General features: G+C 41.6%; 1 protein-coding gene across 2 annotated transcripts; it reads right to left on the minus strand.

Annotated features, from left to right (window-relative positions):
* Nucleotides 1-245: 245 nt before the first annotated feature.
* Nucleotides 246-16,372, minus strand: LOC118310578 (kinesin-associated protein 3-like). Of its 2 annotated transcripts, none has more exons than XM_047331814.1 (20): nucleotides 16,007-16,372; nucleotides 14,070-14,201; nucleotides 12,640-12,797; nucleotides 12,231-12,292; nucleotides 11,171-11,312; nucleotides 10,503-10,602; nucleotides 9,865-9,989; nucleotides 9,642-9,740; nucleotides 9,247-9,425; nucleotides 8,329-8,491; nucleotides 7,514-7,614; nucleotides 7,295-7,403; nucleotides 6,893-7,005; nucleotides 6,568-6,733; nucleotides 6,012-6,137; nucleotides 5,389-5,487; nucleotides 5,164-5,249; nucleotides 4,857-5,013; nucleotides 3,540-3,606; nucleotides 246-2,817 (listed from the first exon to the last, which is right to left on the minus strand). In XM_047331814.1, the coding sequence occupies exons 1-20, from the start codon at nucleotides 16,033-16,035 to the stop codon at nucleotides 2,715-2,717; spliced, it is 2,316 nt and encodes a 771-aa protein (XP_047187770.1). In that variant the 5' UTR covers nucleotides 16,036-16,372; the 3' UTR covers nucleotides 246-2,714. The 2 variants fall into 2 exon arrangements, with proteins under 2 accessions (XP_047187770.1, XP_035489514.2); XM_035633621.2 differs by having other exon boundaries at nucleotides 3,540-3,624; nucleotides 16,007-16,354.
* Nucleotides 16,373-17,127: the final 755 nt, after the last annotated feature.

Consider the following 17,127-nt stretch of genomic DNA (forward strand, 5'->3'; position numbering starts at 1 on the left):
AACAATACCCCGCTTGCGTTGGCGATGCAGGGCCACGGGGTAATAAGTCCAGGACTATATCATTTTATCTGTAACAAAGTCTGACATGTATTTCATCGATAGATTAGAATTTTGTCAAAAAAACTAAAGCAAACTAAAATATTTGAAGAGACTCACATATGCATCTGGTATAAAACATTAACATAATACAAATACATTTGTGTACAAGTAAACTGCACAGGGTGCCCATGAAAAACAGTCAAAAGTCATATGACGTGTGTTTTTATTTAAGAACCTGAAGAAGAAAGACAGTGACAGATGGAGAGTATCTATGGTCCAGTATTTACTTCTTCTTTTACAGTGTCTTGTTAAGTAGCAATAAAATCAACTATTATAAAAACACAATAATATACTGTACATACAGCAGACTAACAATAATTTAGGATAAAAAAAAAAAACATGACCATGCATGAAAATGTAACTAAATGTGCAAATATGCTTAAGTAATAACAGTATGTAACTAAATGTCACTGTCCAGCACATAACAGAATGTGACTCTCCACTTCTCTAAGATTTGTGTTGTTTAGTCCATGGCACAAAATTGTTTTTGGTTTGAAAACTATATTTGTGCTGCACTGATTCACATAAGGTTCTTATGATACAAATAACACTGTCAACACAACAACAACAACATTCTTTCCCCATGGTCCGAATCTCCTGAAGTCACTGCTGTTAAAACAGGGATAAAAGAGGGAGCATTGTAAAACTTGCTCACTACTAGTGTTGGGTTATTGTTAAAAATTTAGATCAGACTCTTGTGCCTCATGAGAAAACTAGAGCTGGGCCAGCGATATGGAAGCAAATCCTTGCCATAAGAGTTATAATTATATTAGCGACTGACATTTGATATTTAGCGACTGATATTTTGGAAGGACAAAGACGCATTTGGTTTTGCTTTTGCTCAGCAGCGGCATATCATGTCAGTGTTCCCTGCACTCTTGTGGTCAGAAAGGTGAGCGACACCCAATACTCAGTATATTAAGAGGTAAATACCACCGTACAATAATAATCCTGGCACTACTGCATTTATCTTGATCATTTCCTCTGTCTATTATGAGTCTAACAATGTAACGCAAATGTGAACATTTTTTGAAAACTTAGGGAGATCATTTTACTTTATGTCTCAACCCACTACAATTATGTGAATATTAGATGTTGGTTCATTGAGATAAGCAGTAGGTGCTAATTCTTTAGCCAGGAGCCATTATACCACTGCAGTGGAAGAAACTGAAATAAGATGACTTAATTAAAGGGATGCATGAAGGCATTAATGTGATGGAAAGCTCAGTGACGGAGAGGAAGACTGCAGACTCCTCACTAGTCCACATAAGCCTGATTTTTTTCATCTGCTGCCATTTTGCATCTCTCCTGCAGAGTCATCATTTATTCGCTGAATCTGTTTCCATTGCACCCAGTCGCATTTAACTTCTATACTCTCTCTTTTAAATTTTTGCACCTCTCCCAAGAGTCAATTCTGCAATATTCCAAGAATTTTTCCAAATTTCCAATTTGCACTCAGGGGCCTGTACTACGAAGCGAGCTCAACATACCCTGGATGTTTCCGTTATCTTGACCATCCTGGAAAACCGGTGCTACGAAGCTGGATATCAACTGTCTCAGTCAACCCTGGGTTTTCCTATCGGATTACGAGCGTTTTCGTGTGAAAGAAGCGAAGTCGTTAATTACAAATATTGATCTAATAACAAATATAATTTATTTTTTGTTACTATTTATCATCAGTCTCCTGCAGTGATAGAATAAGGAAGTAAAACACTGTCAGAGATTCTGTCGGGAATCAAATAATCTTTATTGAATTCAAATGCAGCTCTAATCTTTATTTCCCTATGCATTTATTTAGCATGATAAACATGAAAAGTCTAGAACAGCAACATGATTCCACTCAACTATAAAAATCTGCTGTGCTTTATTATTTGTCATCATATTTGTCCCTGACAGGATCCTGTAGAACGGTGACTCTAGTTTTCCAGTGATCTGATTGGTCAGTAGTCAGGCCGGTGACAGGTTTTGATATCTAATCTCAAACTTAACCTGCTCCGGAGTCAAGAAACAGGTCAGAGAGAACCAGCTTCGCAGGATGGAAAAAAACCCAGAGTTAAACCTGAAGTTACCTGGATAACCGCAGATCCTGCTTCGAAGTACAGGCACCAGATGTGAGGATCACCAGCCACAATGTGCCCAGTTTACAGTGACATTTAAAAAATGAAAGTTATGTTCATTATAGTGCATGATAATAAAATGACTGTGTAACTAAAGGTTAGTGTGTTGACAGTGTTACGAGTCAGACTCCTGGATCTCAAATCCCTCGACATCGGAGTGTTAGAAAGTATCTGCCTGATTTTCCAGTGGATTTGACAAGGTAACAAAAATTCATTGTTACAAACATAATTCATGCCAAACTTACCAACATACATTACTGGAAATGTAAAGTCTGTTCACATTCTGTTATAATATTTGGTCACCCACAGGAAACTCAACATAAGCTGACATAACCAGCAGTTTTCGAGGGGGCTGCATTTCACCAATTATGACCATGTCTTCACATTCACTCATGATAATGTAATTCTAGTAGTGAAACGTGGATTGTGGATGGGGAACGGTTTTAAGTAGACAGGACGTCCCTATGTGTTCACCAGACCAGGCGTGTGTGTGTATGTCTATGAGTACTGGTAGAAGGGCTGCTCGTCAGGTCGAAAGCCGTAGGCAGTGGCTGGTCGTCCAGGTGACGAACTGGTCTGATCGAAGACACCTTTGTCGTCTCTGGAAAACAAGGGCAGTCAAATTAATTGTCACAGGATGTTACCATTAGGGGTCAACCAATCATCGGCCTGGCCCGATATTCACCACTTTTTGGGCTCTGGACTATAGCTATGTCCCATCTGTGCTTGTTTGTTCAACTTCATAATAATGCTGCTGATAGCTCCCTGCACTTTGTCCTGCTGAAAGTTTCTGTGAATTTAACATATGCTTTAAGGCATTGCAACAAAGTTTTGTGTTAAGAATTTTTATTATTCTAAATTTTGACGCCTTTTGACACTTTTTTTACTGCAGACAAGTATAGGTTTCAAAATTCGGTTATTGGCCTCTTAGATTAGAAATAATTGATATCGGTATCGGCCCTGAAAAAGCCATATTGGTTGACCCTTAGTTACCTTGAACCTGTGGGAACCTAAAGTGAGATAGTGAGTGGACACAGAGAATAGGCCTCAAGGTCCTGGTGAGTATCTTCTGATAAAAGAAAAGTGTCACCATCAGTTAGCTGAATTCAAGTGTGACCAACTTTGTTTAGTTAAATATGACGTCTTCCTCAGCAGTCGGTGTGTGTGTGTGTGTGTGTGTGTGTGTGAAATCCTAATATAACTAGATAATCAATGAGCTGCTAGATAATCGTCGCCAATTTCATTGTTGACCACATTCTCTGCTGATTGTTGGTATGTTAAAAGCACTTTCTACCGTTTCTGGGGAATGGAACGTTAACTCACTCTGTGTGGTACGAGTCTCCATTTTGAGCCTGAAGGTCACTGAAGAAATCTGGGCTTACGCTGCCATCTGCTGGGGTTATTCCATCTACAGACACAGGAGGATAAAAATCACACAAGATCTATGGTGTTACATATCAGGTCTTACACGTCATACTTGGCCAGAAAAATGGAAAATAATCAGCCTCTTCTGAATGTTGCTACAGCCAAAACTGTATGTAGTGTAGTCGTTTCCTTTATCACCCAGTGGGCCTCATGCAAGAATCATTCGTGCGAACAGATTTGTTCTTAAATGGTGTGTACGAGGGATTTAGGAGAACTTCCCGCATTCACCAATTTTCTCGGATTTTACATTTCTTTCAAGTACGAACAGAATTTACGACTGCTCCGGACCTGTCGTAGGATTCAAGTACGTCTGCTGTTAATCAAACCAAGTTTTTCCTACTTATGAGGCGTATTTCAACACTTTGAAGCAATTATACATATTTTAATTAAATATAATAATAAAAAACTTAAATATAAAAAATACATTTACACATATATATATATCACCTTGTTTTGTTAATATCAGCAACTCGAATTATAGTATAATACTTTATGTATTCATGTACCTGTTAACAGTGTTGCGCAATGGCCAGCGGACTGACATCTTTGGCAGTTGGCATGCATGTTGCGCATATGCATCGGAAAAAAACATACATCGCCAGTTATGGCACGTATTTTTTTCATCCATATCAGTGGACCTCACCTAAACCTCTTCATCGAACGCCTTGCTGTGGCGAGGGTTTTTTATCAAGCCATTTTCGTATAGAAAGCTGGTTCTGAGGGCTCAACATCTGTAACATCTGTCTCGGGTGATCTGATCACAAGCTCACACCTGGCAACACAATGTGTGTCCATTGGCCGAGTACATCAATTCTGTTCTGTTCACACTGATAAAAAGGATGCGGCCACATGCGTCACAGAACCTCCTCTGAATGTGTGATCGTATTAGAATCAGTCCTTAATTAGTCTTGGGTGTGTTCACACATGTACTCAGAGCTGTGATGTGATCAGATCACCTGAGACAGATGTTAACACCAGGTCTGAACGAGCCTTTGAGAACAGTGATGTAGTGATTATGGAGGAGATGGACACACTCTCCTGTGGACTGACAGGTAAGTAAAGCAGGACAATGATCTGCAGGTGCTGCAACTAAAATCTCTTCTACAAATTCTTGCGGTAAAATTTGCATTTCAGAAAATCTAATTCACAAACTAACATGACCCGCTGTGCTCGTCACCTTGTGCAGTGTAATGCAAAGTCCTGAGTTTTGTGTACCTGCAGTATAGAATAGATCGGTCCTGTCATTGTCATTATCGTAGAGATATGTTTCAGACTCATCGGCCTGACGACTCTCGACCATTTCCAACCACTGGTTGTTATGGAAACGGAACTTCTCGGACTGGATCTTCCTCCCCCACTCCTCGTCGTACTCCTACAAGATGAGGAAAAGACTAAATGAGAGAAACGCCTGTAGATACAGACATTAATGTGTGTTCCTATTTCTTATTTAAGGAAGTGACTCTTGTCCTGATGTGTAAAATCTGTTCCTTACAGCCGCGTCTACAACGTGCGTTTCACTTACAGCAATAATATCGAGGGTGTTGTCACACACTTTACGAATCTCAGCATTCTTGTCATGCATCAGGTCTATCAGGTAGGCTGGAGCCTCTAGAGAGAGACGGTTAAAGAAAAAACCACGGTACCCTTCTGAGGATTGGCGTGTGAAGAGTTTACAGTGTCGCCTGATCTAAAGAAACTGTGATCCCACTAATCTTTACATGTGGGTAGACCATTGTGGCAAGGATACGGGTGTCTTTGATGATGACGTCTCGTGTGGCTTGGTGAAAAACCATCTGATAGAAGACGTAGACAATCTGACACACGAACTCATCGTCCTCCTGTTGGGCTACATGTAACAAACAGGAGAGCACATGGAGAGCAGGTTATAAATAAATACTGGACATTTCACCAAGTATGATGTCTCTTGAAATGTTTTTTCACATTTAGTATTGCCCATGAATAAGACTGCAACTGTATGAGATTTTCATCAGACCATGGTATTTCACAATTATCATTATTATCTTTATATCTATTATTATTATCGGTTACAAATCAAGGTAGTATCAAAGTATTCACATCCTTTACTAATGTAAAAGTACTTAAAAGTACTCAGTGCCCATTTCTTTGAGCTTTACCTCATTGTGTCTGTCATAGGCATGTCACCTTGGGTTACACATTTCACAATAGAAACCAGTTTATTTGGACATTATGTTGAAAGCCGAAATTGGGGAGAAGCAGATGTTCAGATCAGTGGTGAAGATTAGATTAGGAAAGTAGTGGTTATGGTAAGTTTCCAGGGAATTAGTGTAAGTCTATTTTAAGTCCCCAAAGATGCCAACGTGTGTGTGTATGTTAGTGTGTGTCTTTTACCATTCAGTAGCTCGATAAGGGCAGGAATAATGCCAGATTTAGCCAGCATGGCAGCACAGGCATCATCCATGGAAACTGTTCCAATCATAATCACAACCTCTAGGATGAGGTCTTCCTCCGCTGAGCCTGAAACACAAACACGCACGCACGACAGAGGAGATGGATGTTAGAAAAAACCCTTACTGAATGTTTGTGATGTAGGCATTTACAGTAGAACAGAAGGTGCAGCAAAAACAGTAAAACAAAAAAAAGTATTGAGTGGAGGATTTTAAGCAACACACAAAAGACACTTATTCAGATGCGGCTTTGCTTACATCACCCTTGCACTACTGATCCCATGCCAACTCAACCTTACTGCCAGCACACATGCAGTTTTATCTGAAAGTTTTCTTTACGGTTCCCCTTCACTGCCATTTCTCATTTTGATTTGTTATTACATTTAATATACATTAATGTGTGTACACCCCCGTCTTCACTTCAAAAAATATGAAAAAATATGCTACTTCCCCAGGGAGTGACCGAACTTTTGGAACTATTAATTCGGTCAGGTTAGTACCTGGTTTGAGTCTGTCTTTGAGGTAAGGTACCAGGTTGTACTCCTTCAGCACCAGCTCCCAGTCCAGGTCAGGGATGGTGAGGTTGGCCAGTGTCCCCAGACACTCCAGAACCCACTCCTCCTCTTCTTCTGCACGGATCTCTGCTGCCAGGTCACCAACATAGTCCTGAGCGGGATAAAAACAGACAAAGGAGATAAAATCACATCAGGGCACATGAAAACCCTCCAGTGACACAAAGGCTATCTACTGATAACATTACAACAGTGTGACTAATACATTTTTGGAAATTAGGCTTGTTTTATTTTTTGTGGATTAGTAACTGACTATGAACAGTGGTTTGGTTGGTCCATCATGTTGTGAGATGTTTCTGATCATCTTCATCAGCAGACATTCTTTCATCTTCAGAGCTCTCTTCATGAGCATCTTCAGCCCATTGCCTACAGACAGACAGAGACACACAGAGACAATCTTAGAACCGAAACACATCAGGCAAATAGGATTGTATGTTTCCTCTCACTAATAAAGAATGGACTATCTGCTGGTGCAGTTTTTTTGAGTCAGTGGGCCTTTGTTCAGTTCAGGGGTTTTCAAAGTCTGAAACAGCATCCCCTCAGACAAAGCGTGGCCTCACCTCCCACTCTAAAAAGAACTCTGGTCTAGTTCATAATTCATACTATATTAAAATATTTTTAAAAAATCAATAAAATGCAGCTCATATTAACATACCTTCACATGTAAGTTGTGCATTCCTCTTGTTTGCAGCCAGGTTGATGCAGATGGAGATGAGTTCGGCCTCAATTTCCTCCTCACCACACTCAAACAGCATTTGCATGAGCTGGGCACATGTACACAAACATCTCTGACTTAAAAACTGTCCAAGGTCGGGTCAACAGTTCATTCACTTTTAGTTGGTTTTTAAAGGGTTCTCAGAGGCTGCTGTCATACCTGAGGTATACAGTCGGTGTAGACAAACATGCCCTTGAAGCGGTCGTCCATGCTGATGTGATACAGGATACGCAGGACGACCTGACGGTTGCTCTCATCGCCTGCAAAACAATGACAAAACAGACATAAGATGTTTTTATATTTATAAAGGATTGAGACACCTCGCTCATGGAGAAGGGAGAAAATATCACAACCAACACACTACATTATGTAACGTGGTTATTAATTATTAATTTGGAAGGCTACTATAGTGTGAATAATGCATAGCATAGCATACTTTACATAGAGGCAGCACATATCAGAGACCGACAGATATATCGGTTGGCCGATAATATCGGCCGATATGAGCCTTTCACAGCCTTTCTGTATCGCTGCTTATATTTACAGATATTATATCTTTTATTGTAACGAATAAACAATGCAGAAAACATGTGCATTTATGTTTACATTTTACGTCACATATTATGTATATCTTCGTAATTCAAATTCTATATATTTGGTTGTATTTGTGTTTTCTAAAGTTTATGGTTAAACTAAAATATCAAGCATCAATTACATTTCTCTGACATAAGGGTTTCATAAAGACAATCTTAGGAATCATTGACAGATAAAAATATTTATTACAAAAGTAAAAAAATGTGTATATGCGTGTATACACACACGCACGCACACACACACAAACACATGCACACACATATAAATGCCGATGTATTGTTTTGGAATTGTACTTACTAATATCGATATTGGCATCGATATTGGCATCGATATTGGCATTGCCCCCCAGCATATGCTGTTATATCAGTGAGTATATTTACCCAGCAAGCCAGTCAATTTCGGTAACAGTCCGACTTCCACCATCTTGGCTCGGAGCCCGGAGTCAAAGGAGAGGTTGAGCAGCAGACGCAGAGTCAGGTTCAGCAGATCTTCATGGTCGCAGGGCACCAGGTGAGCCAGTCGTTCTACAGTCTCCACCTCAGCCTGAAAGTCACATGGTAGCAGATCTAATTATAAACTAACAATAATCAGACTCAGTCATTAGAGCAGAGACTGAACAGAGTAGTTCAGGATCAGAACACATTCAGAGGGTAACTCAATAAATACTTTACAAGATTAAGATGAATGAGATGGATATTAGAGAACACTGGATTCCAGAGAAAACAATACAAGAGCAAATACATAAACGGGACTAAGAATAACTCAGTTTCGCTGGTTATGGTTTCAGTTTTAGTTGGTGGCATGAGAGGTCAAGACAAGGCAAATCATCAGATCAGGGGCTCCAGTTACCCCAAACATCAGGATGGAGAAAGAAATGTATCTCAGTGACTTTGACTGTGACATTACTATTTTTTTTTTTACTCAGAATGACAACAAAAACGGACAACACGCATTGAGCAGTGGTTCTGAGTTGATGAGAGAGGTCAGAGGAGAATCGTCCGACTGGTTAGAGCTGACAGAAAAGCTTTTGTGATGTGGTAAAACAAGGAGATTGGCGGCATGAATGTGCAGCTGACAAAAGTGCAGATATTATGTGATGCAGTCATGTCAACATGACCCTGGATTCTGGTTGTACGTGTTACTCACCACATTTAGAGACTCATTGTTTGCAGTGACATGTTGGGAATTACTCATTATCCCAAGGTATTGGTGAGAAAAAAAAGATAGTTCAGGTTTTTCCTTGGCCCCTCCTCGCACCATGAATCTAAACAATCAGGATGAACATGTCTCCCACTCACCATGTCATTCTTGTTCTCCAAGAAGATGGACAGTTTTTTCAGGAATGAAACCACCAGCACCAGTAACTCCTCATCATCCCGATCAAGAACTTTGACCAGCAGACCAACAATGTTCTTATTCCTCATCTTCAGCTCCGTCCTTGTGTCCTCGGCAAGGTTCAGTAAGAGGTAAAGGGACACTGATAGACCGTGGAAAGGAAGATGGAGAGAGGGGAGGAAATGAGGAACGGAAGGTGCAAGGGAAAGTTAGAGATAATATTTAATTTCTAGTAGCATCACTCAATGTATTCCTTGGTTGCAATCAAAGCAATACCAGCTCTTAGAAATACTGATTTATGCTTTTTATTAAATGCATGCGTTACGTTTCGTAAAACTAGCTTTTAATGTCAGCCTACCTCTGAGCAGTTGTTCCTGTTTCGCCCGAAGGCCTTGATATTTCCTCAGGGCTTTGTCTTGGTCTCTTCTCAGAGAGCCATTCTCTGGTGAGGACTCACGTATACAACATAGTGTTAAGGAATATTGTACATACAAAAGGTCACATTGAGGTCAGACATACACTATAATTGACAAAAGACAGGGAGGGGGGGGGGGGGCAAATGAGAGCAGATCAAAGGATATAAGCTTTATTTTTCTTGCGCAGCTCCTCACGCCACACGTCGTGTCTCTTCAGTTCATGTTCCACCACGCTCATACACAACGCACCTATTTTATATTGACTCACCACTGCATGAAACTGGGAGAAACTGGAGAACAGGAGAGGAGAGATGCACCTTGAAAGAGGCTGAAGCAGAAACGGCAATACATACTGGCACTATAGAGCACAAAACAGTGAGGTTCCGGAAGTAAAAATCCCACTTATTTTCTCCATTGACATTTTGATTATTAGCCATAATGTCGTAATTATCAAAGGTAGACTTACCACAAGCTACGAGGTTGTAAAACATTGGTATATGCACATGTAGAGGCCACAATTCTGTATGAAATCAACCTTGTTTTGATGTCATTGTCAATTATTTACACAGTCATTGTATCTTTGCCTTTTCTTCCATTTTCCAATACTTGTTTTCCTCCAAATAAAACGCTTTATGGGTACGATTCATGTCGTAGCTTATTGGTTTGGTTCCAGGCTTAAAACTCTTGTATAAGGATTTTATGAAATATCAATGGAGTAAATTAATGGAAATTCACTAGAACCAGAGCAGTTCTGGGCGGTCACTGTTGAGATCTATATAGATGTGTGTGTGTGTGTGTGTTACCTAGAGAAGCAGAAGAAGATGTAAATGATGATGGTGGCCAGCTCCACACTCTGTTTCCAGTCCTCCCTTAGTACTCTGGCCAGAGCACTGAGAGCTGCCTCTGCACACAAAGACAAGTGCAGTTTTTAAAAAATCAAGTCACATGACCTACAGGTAGAACTGTAGCAGGCTGCGAAACGAGCTACAGCATGTGCAAAATCAATTATACATGCTTGGTTTTTTTTTTATGTAGTCGATTTTATGCTGCTTTCACTTCAGATTGAGACTGTCGCTGTCACACCACTTGGTTGCCTTGGTTTGCATCACCAAAATGGTTTGCTTCAAGATACTTTTGTTGACATTTGTGCGCATATTTATGTGTGACAAAAAAATAACAGAAAAACATGTATTGCAACTATAGTGTGTGTTTCTCAATTTCCATTAGTGAAAATAGTGGCTTTCATTCCCTGAATGCTGCACTGTAATCTGTAATGATATTTGGATTATAATCCCCTTGACCAAATGACAGCACAAGTAGACACAATACAACTGAGCAAAAAAAGAGAGATGGGATCATAAACACACATTTGATTGTCCAAAAGTTAAGGTAAAGCGTCCCCATTGATAAGCTATGAACTAATAACTAATAACTAAAGTATGTTTCGGAAAAGTATGTACGATATATGTACCATTGTGCAGCAGCTCCTCTAGGTTATCAGGGTTGCGGGCAAGCTGCAGAATGAGGGCGGAGCCTCTGATCTTCTCTGGGACGCCTTCATAGAGCAGCTCCACATACTCTTCAACTCTGGTTATACTGGCTTCCTCATTCAACTGCACAGACAAACACAAACACAGACACTGAAGAACAAGGCATAGCAAACTATTCTACTAAAAAAACATGCTATCTGCAGTAACAGTACTGCAGATTAGGTTAAACTGAAAAAAGTGGAGAATCATAGCTTATTGCATGATATTTTGGTGCTGGTGCAAATCTAGTATGAGACCCATTCATAGACTGTATATAAAGATGGACGACATGGCCTCTCCAAAAAGTTAAGCCAAAATCATCTTGATTGCCCCCTGGTGGCTCAAGTACACGTCAAATAAATTTGTCTTTTTAGGTGTTAATGTTTCTGATAAGTTTGTTTTTTAATTCGTTATTTTATGCTATAAAACGGGGTGAAACGTCATGATCGACAGCTCAGACTTGCAATTCATCAGGCGGATTTTTTTGATGGGACCTTGATACCGCGGCTCCCCTCCACTATCACTACTGCACAGACTCTGACTCCAAATGACATCACCAGCACAAGATGGCAGCAGCCGTATCCAGGATTTTTTGGCTTAATTTTTTGACAACGGGGTGGAGATGAATCATCCCTCTTTATTTAAAGTCATCGGCCCCTACACAGTCACAACAATGCCATTGTGTCACTTGGAGTTGTGTTTATGAAGATCAGGCAGCGCATTGAGCAGCCAAGAAATACGGCAGGAAATCGGACCATGTCTTATCACAAATGTAAACATAAACAAAGAGTGTTCCTGGCTGTAGTCTACAGAGGTGCATTCAGAAATTGAAAGAAGAAAAAAAGGCTGGTCAAATCCATGTTCGCTTGTTTCCAGAGTTGGAAAGCTGCAGAGCATTCATGAAAAAAAGGCAATGAAAAGGCTGCGTTGGAACAAGACACACACACACACACACACAAACAAAGAAACAGAAAGAGTCAGTCAGTGCTTGTCATCTGTTACCTCCATTCCTTCAAACGGAGTCAACTCTCGAGGTTTCACACTTCTTTTCTCTTTCTTCTCCACTGGTGACACAAAAAAAAAACGAAACCCCACAGAAGGCTTTAATATATTAAATGGTTTGCTTTTCTATTCAATACTACACATCTACAAATAAAACTTCTCATTGTGTATTTAATAATGTGTAATAACAACAGATGTGTGGCTGAACAATGCTTTAAACACCTTTACATGTTCTATGTTTGCATACCTTGATGTTTTGTGTGGGTCATTATACAATGACACTTCAGATAACAGTCACCCCAGTGACAAAGAATTCAAAAACTGTTTGTTAAGCCTGTTGGTAAAGCTTCACATACACAAGGCTGACAACACTATATAGCACTGTTGTATCACTAGTGACATGACTGACCTTTGCCCTCCACTGGGGATGATTTCCTGTTCTGCAAGTAGTAAAGGAGCTGCTCCACATGGGGCAGACGGGAGGGAGGGATGAGCTTACACTCCTCCACCACTTTCTTGGCCAAAGCTCCCACATCTGTACTAGGGGACAGACTTTTCACACGGATACTGGAGGAAGGAAGAGCAGACAAAGAGACATGTGACAGGTGACGGGTGGCTGACGTCATACTCAAGAGCACAGGTTTGAGCGCTTGATATTTTACTTGAACAGAATTTTATGAGACCATTTCCAAACTTAAAAATAAGATGAAACTATCCAGTAGCTGATAAATATGACGGCAAAGTTACCAGAAAAAAGGCCGGAAAATGGTGCTTTAATCGGCTTAATTGTTTTTGTGCAACTAATCTGCAATCTATAATATGTATATCCTATTGTTTTGTGACCAAGAGTTGGTGGTGTGAGGGGCTCTTTTCACTGAATATGCATATTCCTGACATCAAAATACTGAGTGAAGTTTAGAAAGAACGAAGAACGCATCCAAGGTCCGATGACATCATTGCATAATAATTAGCCATGTGGATTTACCTTGGGTAGAGACAGGGGCTGTTTGCTTTCGCCAGCAGCTACATTTACCAGACTTGGCCAAACCCCAAGATTTGTTGCAAACTAAGAAAAACAGTACAGACTACATACATACAGCTTTCGTTTTAACTTGCTTGTAACAATTCGCAATTTGCAGAGTGGCACACTGTGTATGACAGCGGAGGTGAATGAGAGACTGCATGTAGACGGAGCAGGTTGAAATATCGCTTTTCTACAAAAAAAGCCACCCAATTTTCCCAATTCTTTTTCTCGAAGATTTGCGACTTTTTTCAAGTCAAGTTACCACTTTAATCTCAGAGAATATCTGAGTTTGTATTCTCGTAAATTTAAGACTTAAATGTCAGAAATTCAGTGTTTTTCTCTCTAAATATTACCCCCCCCCCCCTCCTTTTTCCCCCCAACAATGGCCCTAATACGATGTTGTAGATTAAAGTTTAGTATTATATAAAATGGGAAAAAATTGTTTACATTCATCTACGGACAGACGTGTTGTAAAGTCACATGTCATTACATCAAATGTATTTAAGACTTTGGCAGAGATTTCGAGGACCAGCTGGGAACGCGATGAGTCATTTGATGATAATGATCATATGTCTAACTATTCCTATCCAGTCTACATAACCAAGAGTAGCACAGTAAATCTAATCCAGTTCCAATTAGAATATACATAAATGAAAAAAGGCAAAGGACAAAAGAAACAATTGAGATGTGAGAAAATGAAATGTGACTATAAATAATAGTTCAGTAAAATCCTTACATTTCAGGCCAAGTGAGGAAAGAGATAGAACAATGGCCAGAGAAGACGTGTGAAAGAATGGGATCTAGAGTATACTCACATTTTTTGTCCCTCCTTGCGTTCGGCCAGCATATGACCTCCACTCTCTCCCAGGATGGACGCCTCCACCTCATAGTGGACCACAAGTGCCTTCTCCGTGGGATGAACATCCAAACTGCCCGCAGTCACTTTGCTTGGTGTGGAGAGGAAGATAGCTCAGTTGAGTAACGTGCTACTTTGTGAACTCATTCTTCAGACGCACATTAAACAATGCAAGTTCCTAACCAATGAATTCACAATTGCTGGGCCTCATGCAAGAACCGAGCGCTTCTAACTAGCGCGCGCAAGGGATTCAAGAGACTGTGGGACATTGAACGACTTCTCTGTGGTAGGATTGTCATCGATGAGTTGTCCACAGCAACTCCTACAGCTCATGTCCACGAACCCTGCCGTACGAGTCGTGGACAAACGAGGGGGAATCTGGAATTTAAATAGGATACCAAAATGCAATTCATTCAAATATATACGTGTCAAAAAAAACATGACGCAGGATTAATATTGTCCTCCCGTAATCCTCGCCATCGTGGTCGTGGCTTGACAAACTTCCAGAGATGTTTTGTTTCAGATTTCTGGGAATGTTTACATGTGTATTCGGTCACTGCCGCGTCTACATTTCAGCTGTCGTTGGGCCATGTTTGTGAACAAGGGAACGCGTTTTCTTCCATGAACAGTTGGGATCACTTAACTCACAGAAACACATGTAAGGGCAAAAATACCAGAGGCCCATTCTCTCTCTCTCTCTCTCATCTCCATCGTCACATTTCAAACACGAGGCGTCTCTAAATAAACTGAAATGAATTGAGAGAAATGGACGGGATGAGAGAATGTATGTGGGCGACAGAATAATGATGAAGTGATTCGATTCATTTTTTTTTTTTTTTTTTTTTACTGCGTCTTGACAACACGAAATCACATTCATCGTTTCAGGAGGGCGGAAGTGACCAGACAAAAAGTTGGACGTGACACAACAGCAAACTGCCAACTGATGGGATGAACTGCTGATGCGTTTTATTTGACAGATGTGGACATCGTCTGGTTCTCAGCTGCAGACAACAACAACACGCAGTGACGCGCCCAGGCAGCGACGCCGGCTGGCTCACATGCAGACATGTTTCCACTTCGTGTCGGACCACCGTAAAGCCGAATCGAGCCGAAGGCAAAGTGTAAACCAGCAGAGAGAGTAAGACGATTCAGCACCGAATGAAACCAACTGGCTGGGCGGTGACTCGGCCGCCGACGGCCAGTCGCCCGGTAGCTAGGTTAGCTAGGTTAGCCGTAGCCCGGATGTCCCAGCCAACGCCGAGCCCCCTTGGACAATCTGCGGGGTTTACACGTCGTCCTTGTTTGGCGGTGGAAAAACAGCCGGGTCGCAACAGTGACACGCGTGTTCCTCGATTGGTTTGGCCTTGCGGTGAACTCGGCGCGGTGTGGAGATGGGATACCCTGGCGCTTCATCCATTGAAGCACAGAGCTAAGCTAAGTTAGCTCCGACTCCCACGGAGGGCGGGTCTGAGGGACGTGACTGTGGAAGCGGGCGCACTGGTTGTGAAGTGTGATATTATTTTGCGAGTCCGTGTCGTATTTGGGGATGACACACACGCCGAATTGAGTGGCGAATCACAGTGGTTGGAAAAACGCATTTAAAGGTGTTTCCCCTCCGTGCTCTAGTTTCCTGGCGAGCATGAACACTTTGAAATCGCCAGATGTTTGACCAGTAATCGGTGAGCTTCTTCTTCCCCATGTAACAGAAGACAGAACCGCACACGCCGGGGAGAGAAACCCATGGAAGCATGGCATTTCAAAAGCAATCACTCGTTGTGCTCACCCAGGCGCTTCCTGTATTAACACATGCTAATGTGCAAGAGGCAAAAGGGAGGTTAACGTTAGCAGGCTAATGCCGCTTATCAAATTAGCCGAGGTAGCTCCGTGACGTCTCACCGTTTGAGGTAGCGCGCGTCATCCTGCATCTTCTCCAACGCCGACGTTTCGGATTTTAAAATTGACCCTGATACCTCGATCGCATTTAAAGAATCTCCCAAATCACGACCATACAAATCCGTGTGCGAGCAGTCGCGGCTCCTCGGGGGTGACAGGGCCGACAGCGCCTCCTCGGGAGTTTAAGGGAAATAAAAACGAGGGCGTTGAATCGGGAGGACGCCCCGCCCCCCCTGACATGTCAAATCCATCCATCCATCCATCGTCTACCGCTTTATCCATTTAAGGGTCGTGGGGGTGGGGGGCTGGAGCCAATCCCAGCTGACATTGGGCGGGGAACACCCTGGACATGTGGCCAGCCTATCACAGGGCCACATACAGAGACAAACAACCAATCACTCTCTCATTCACACCTACGGTCAATTTAGAGTCTTCGATTAACCTAACCCCATTCTGCATGTCTTTGGACTGTGGGAGGAAGCCGGAGAACCCAGAGAACCCACGCATACACGGGGAGAACATTCACTCCACACAGAAAGGCCCTGGTTGGTTTGAACCGGGATTCGAACCCAGGCGAAAGTGAGGCGAAAGTGCTAACCACTACACCACCGTGCAGCCCATGTCAAATTTATTTTAATAAAAATAAAGATGTTCTTTTTAGTATTTTACATATAATGTCAAGCAGAAGTAATTTCAGGTCACTTTCCTTGTACACCCTATTCCTCATTCCTGTATGACAGATTGTGGATGAAACTGAATCCTAACCCTTACAAGCCCTAACCCTAAACAAGGAATGTGGTCTGTATATTAGACAAACAATCACTAAACAAACTCATGGCTGGACACAGGAGAGGCAGCTCCTCAGGGCAGCATTCAGCTGTCCATCAACATTTAAAGGACAAGGGAAACTCATTTGTCAAGATGGACACATACATTGCGAGCTCGGCAGAATTTCCGTCTATCGTCCCCTGAGAAACTCTTAAGATGAGTCTTCTCAGGTACCAAGCAAGGTCATCTTATCTATGGCAAGCCAAAACAATCATTGAGCAGCGGAAGTCTCTCTCGAGGTGTCATAGTCGCGGGGCGATGACGACATTACTTAAAGCTAAATACACTACAGAGAC

The sequence above is a fragment of the Scophthalmus maximus genome, chromosome 5, assembly GCF_022379125.1.
Source record: "Scophthalmus maximus strain ysfricsl-2021 chromosome 5, ASM2237912v1, whole genome shotgun sequence".
NCBI classification, from domain to species: Eukaryota; Metazoa; Chordata; class Actinopteri; order Pleuronectiformes; family Scophthalmidae; genus Scophthalmus; species Scophthalmus maximus.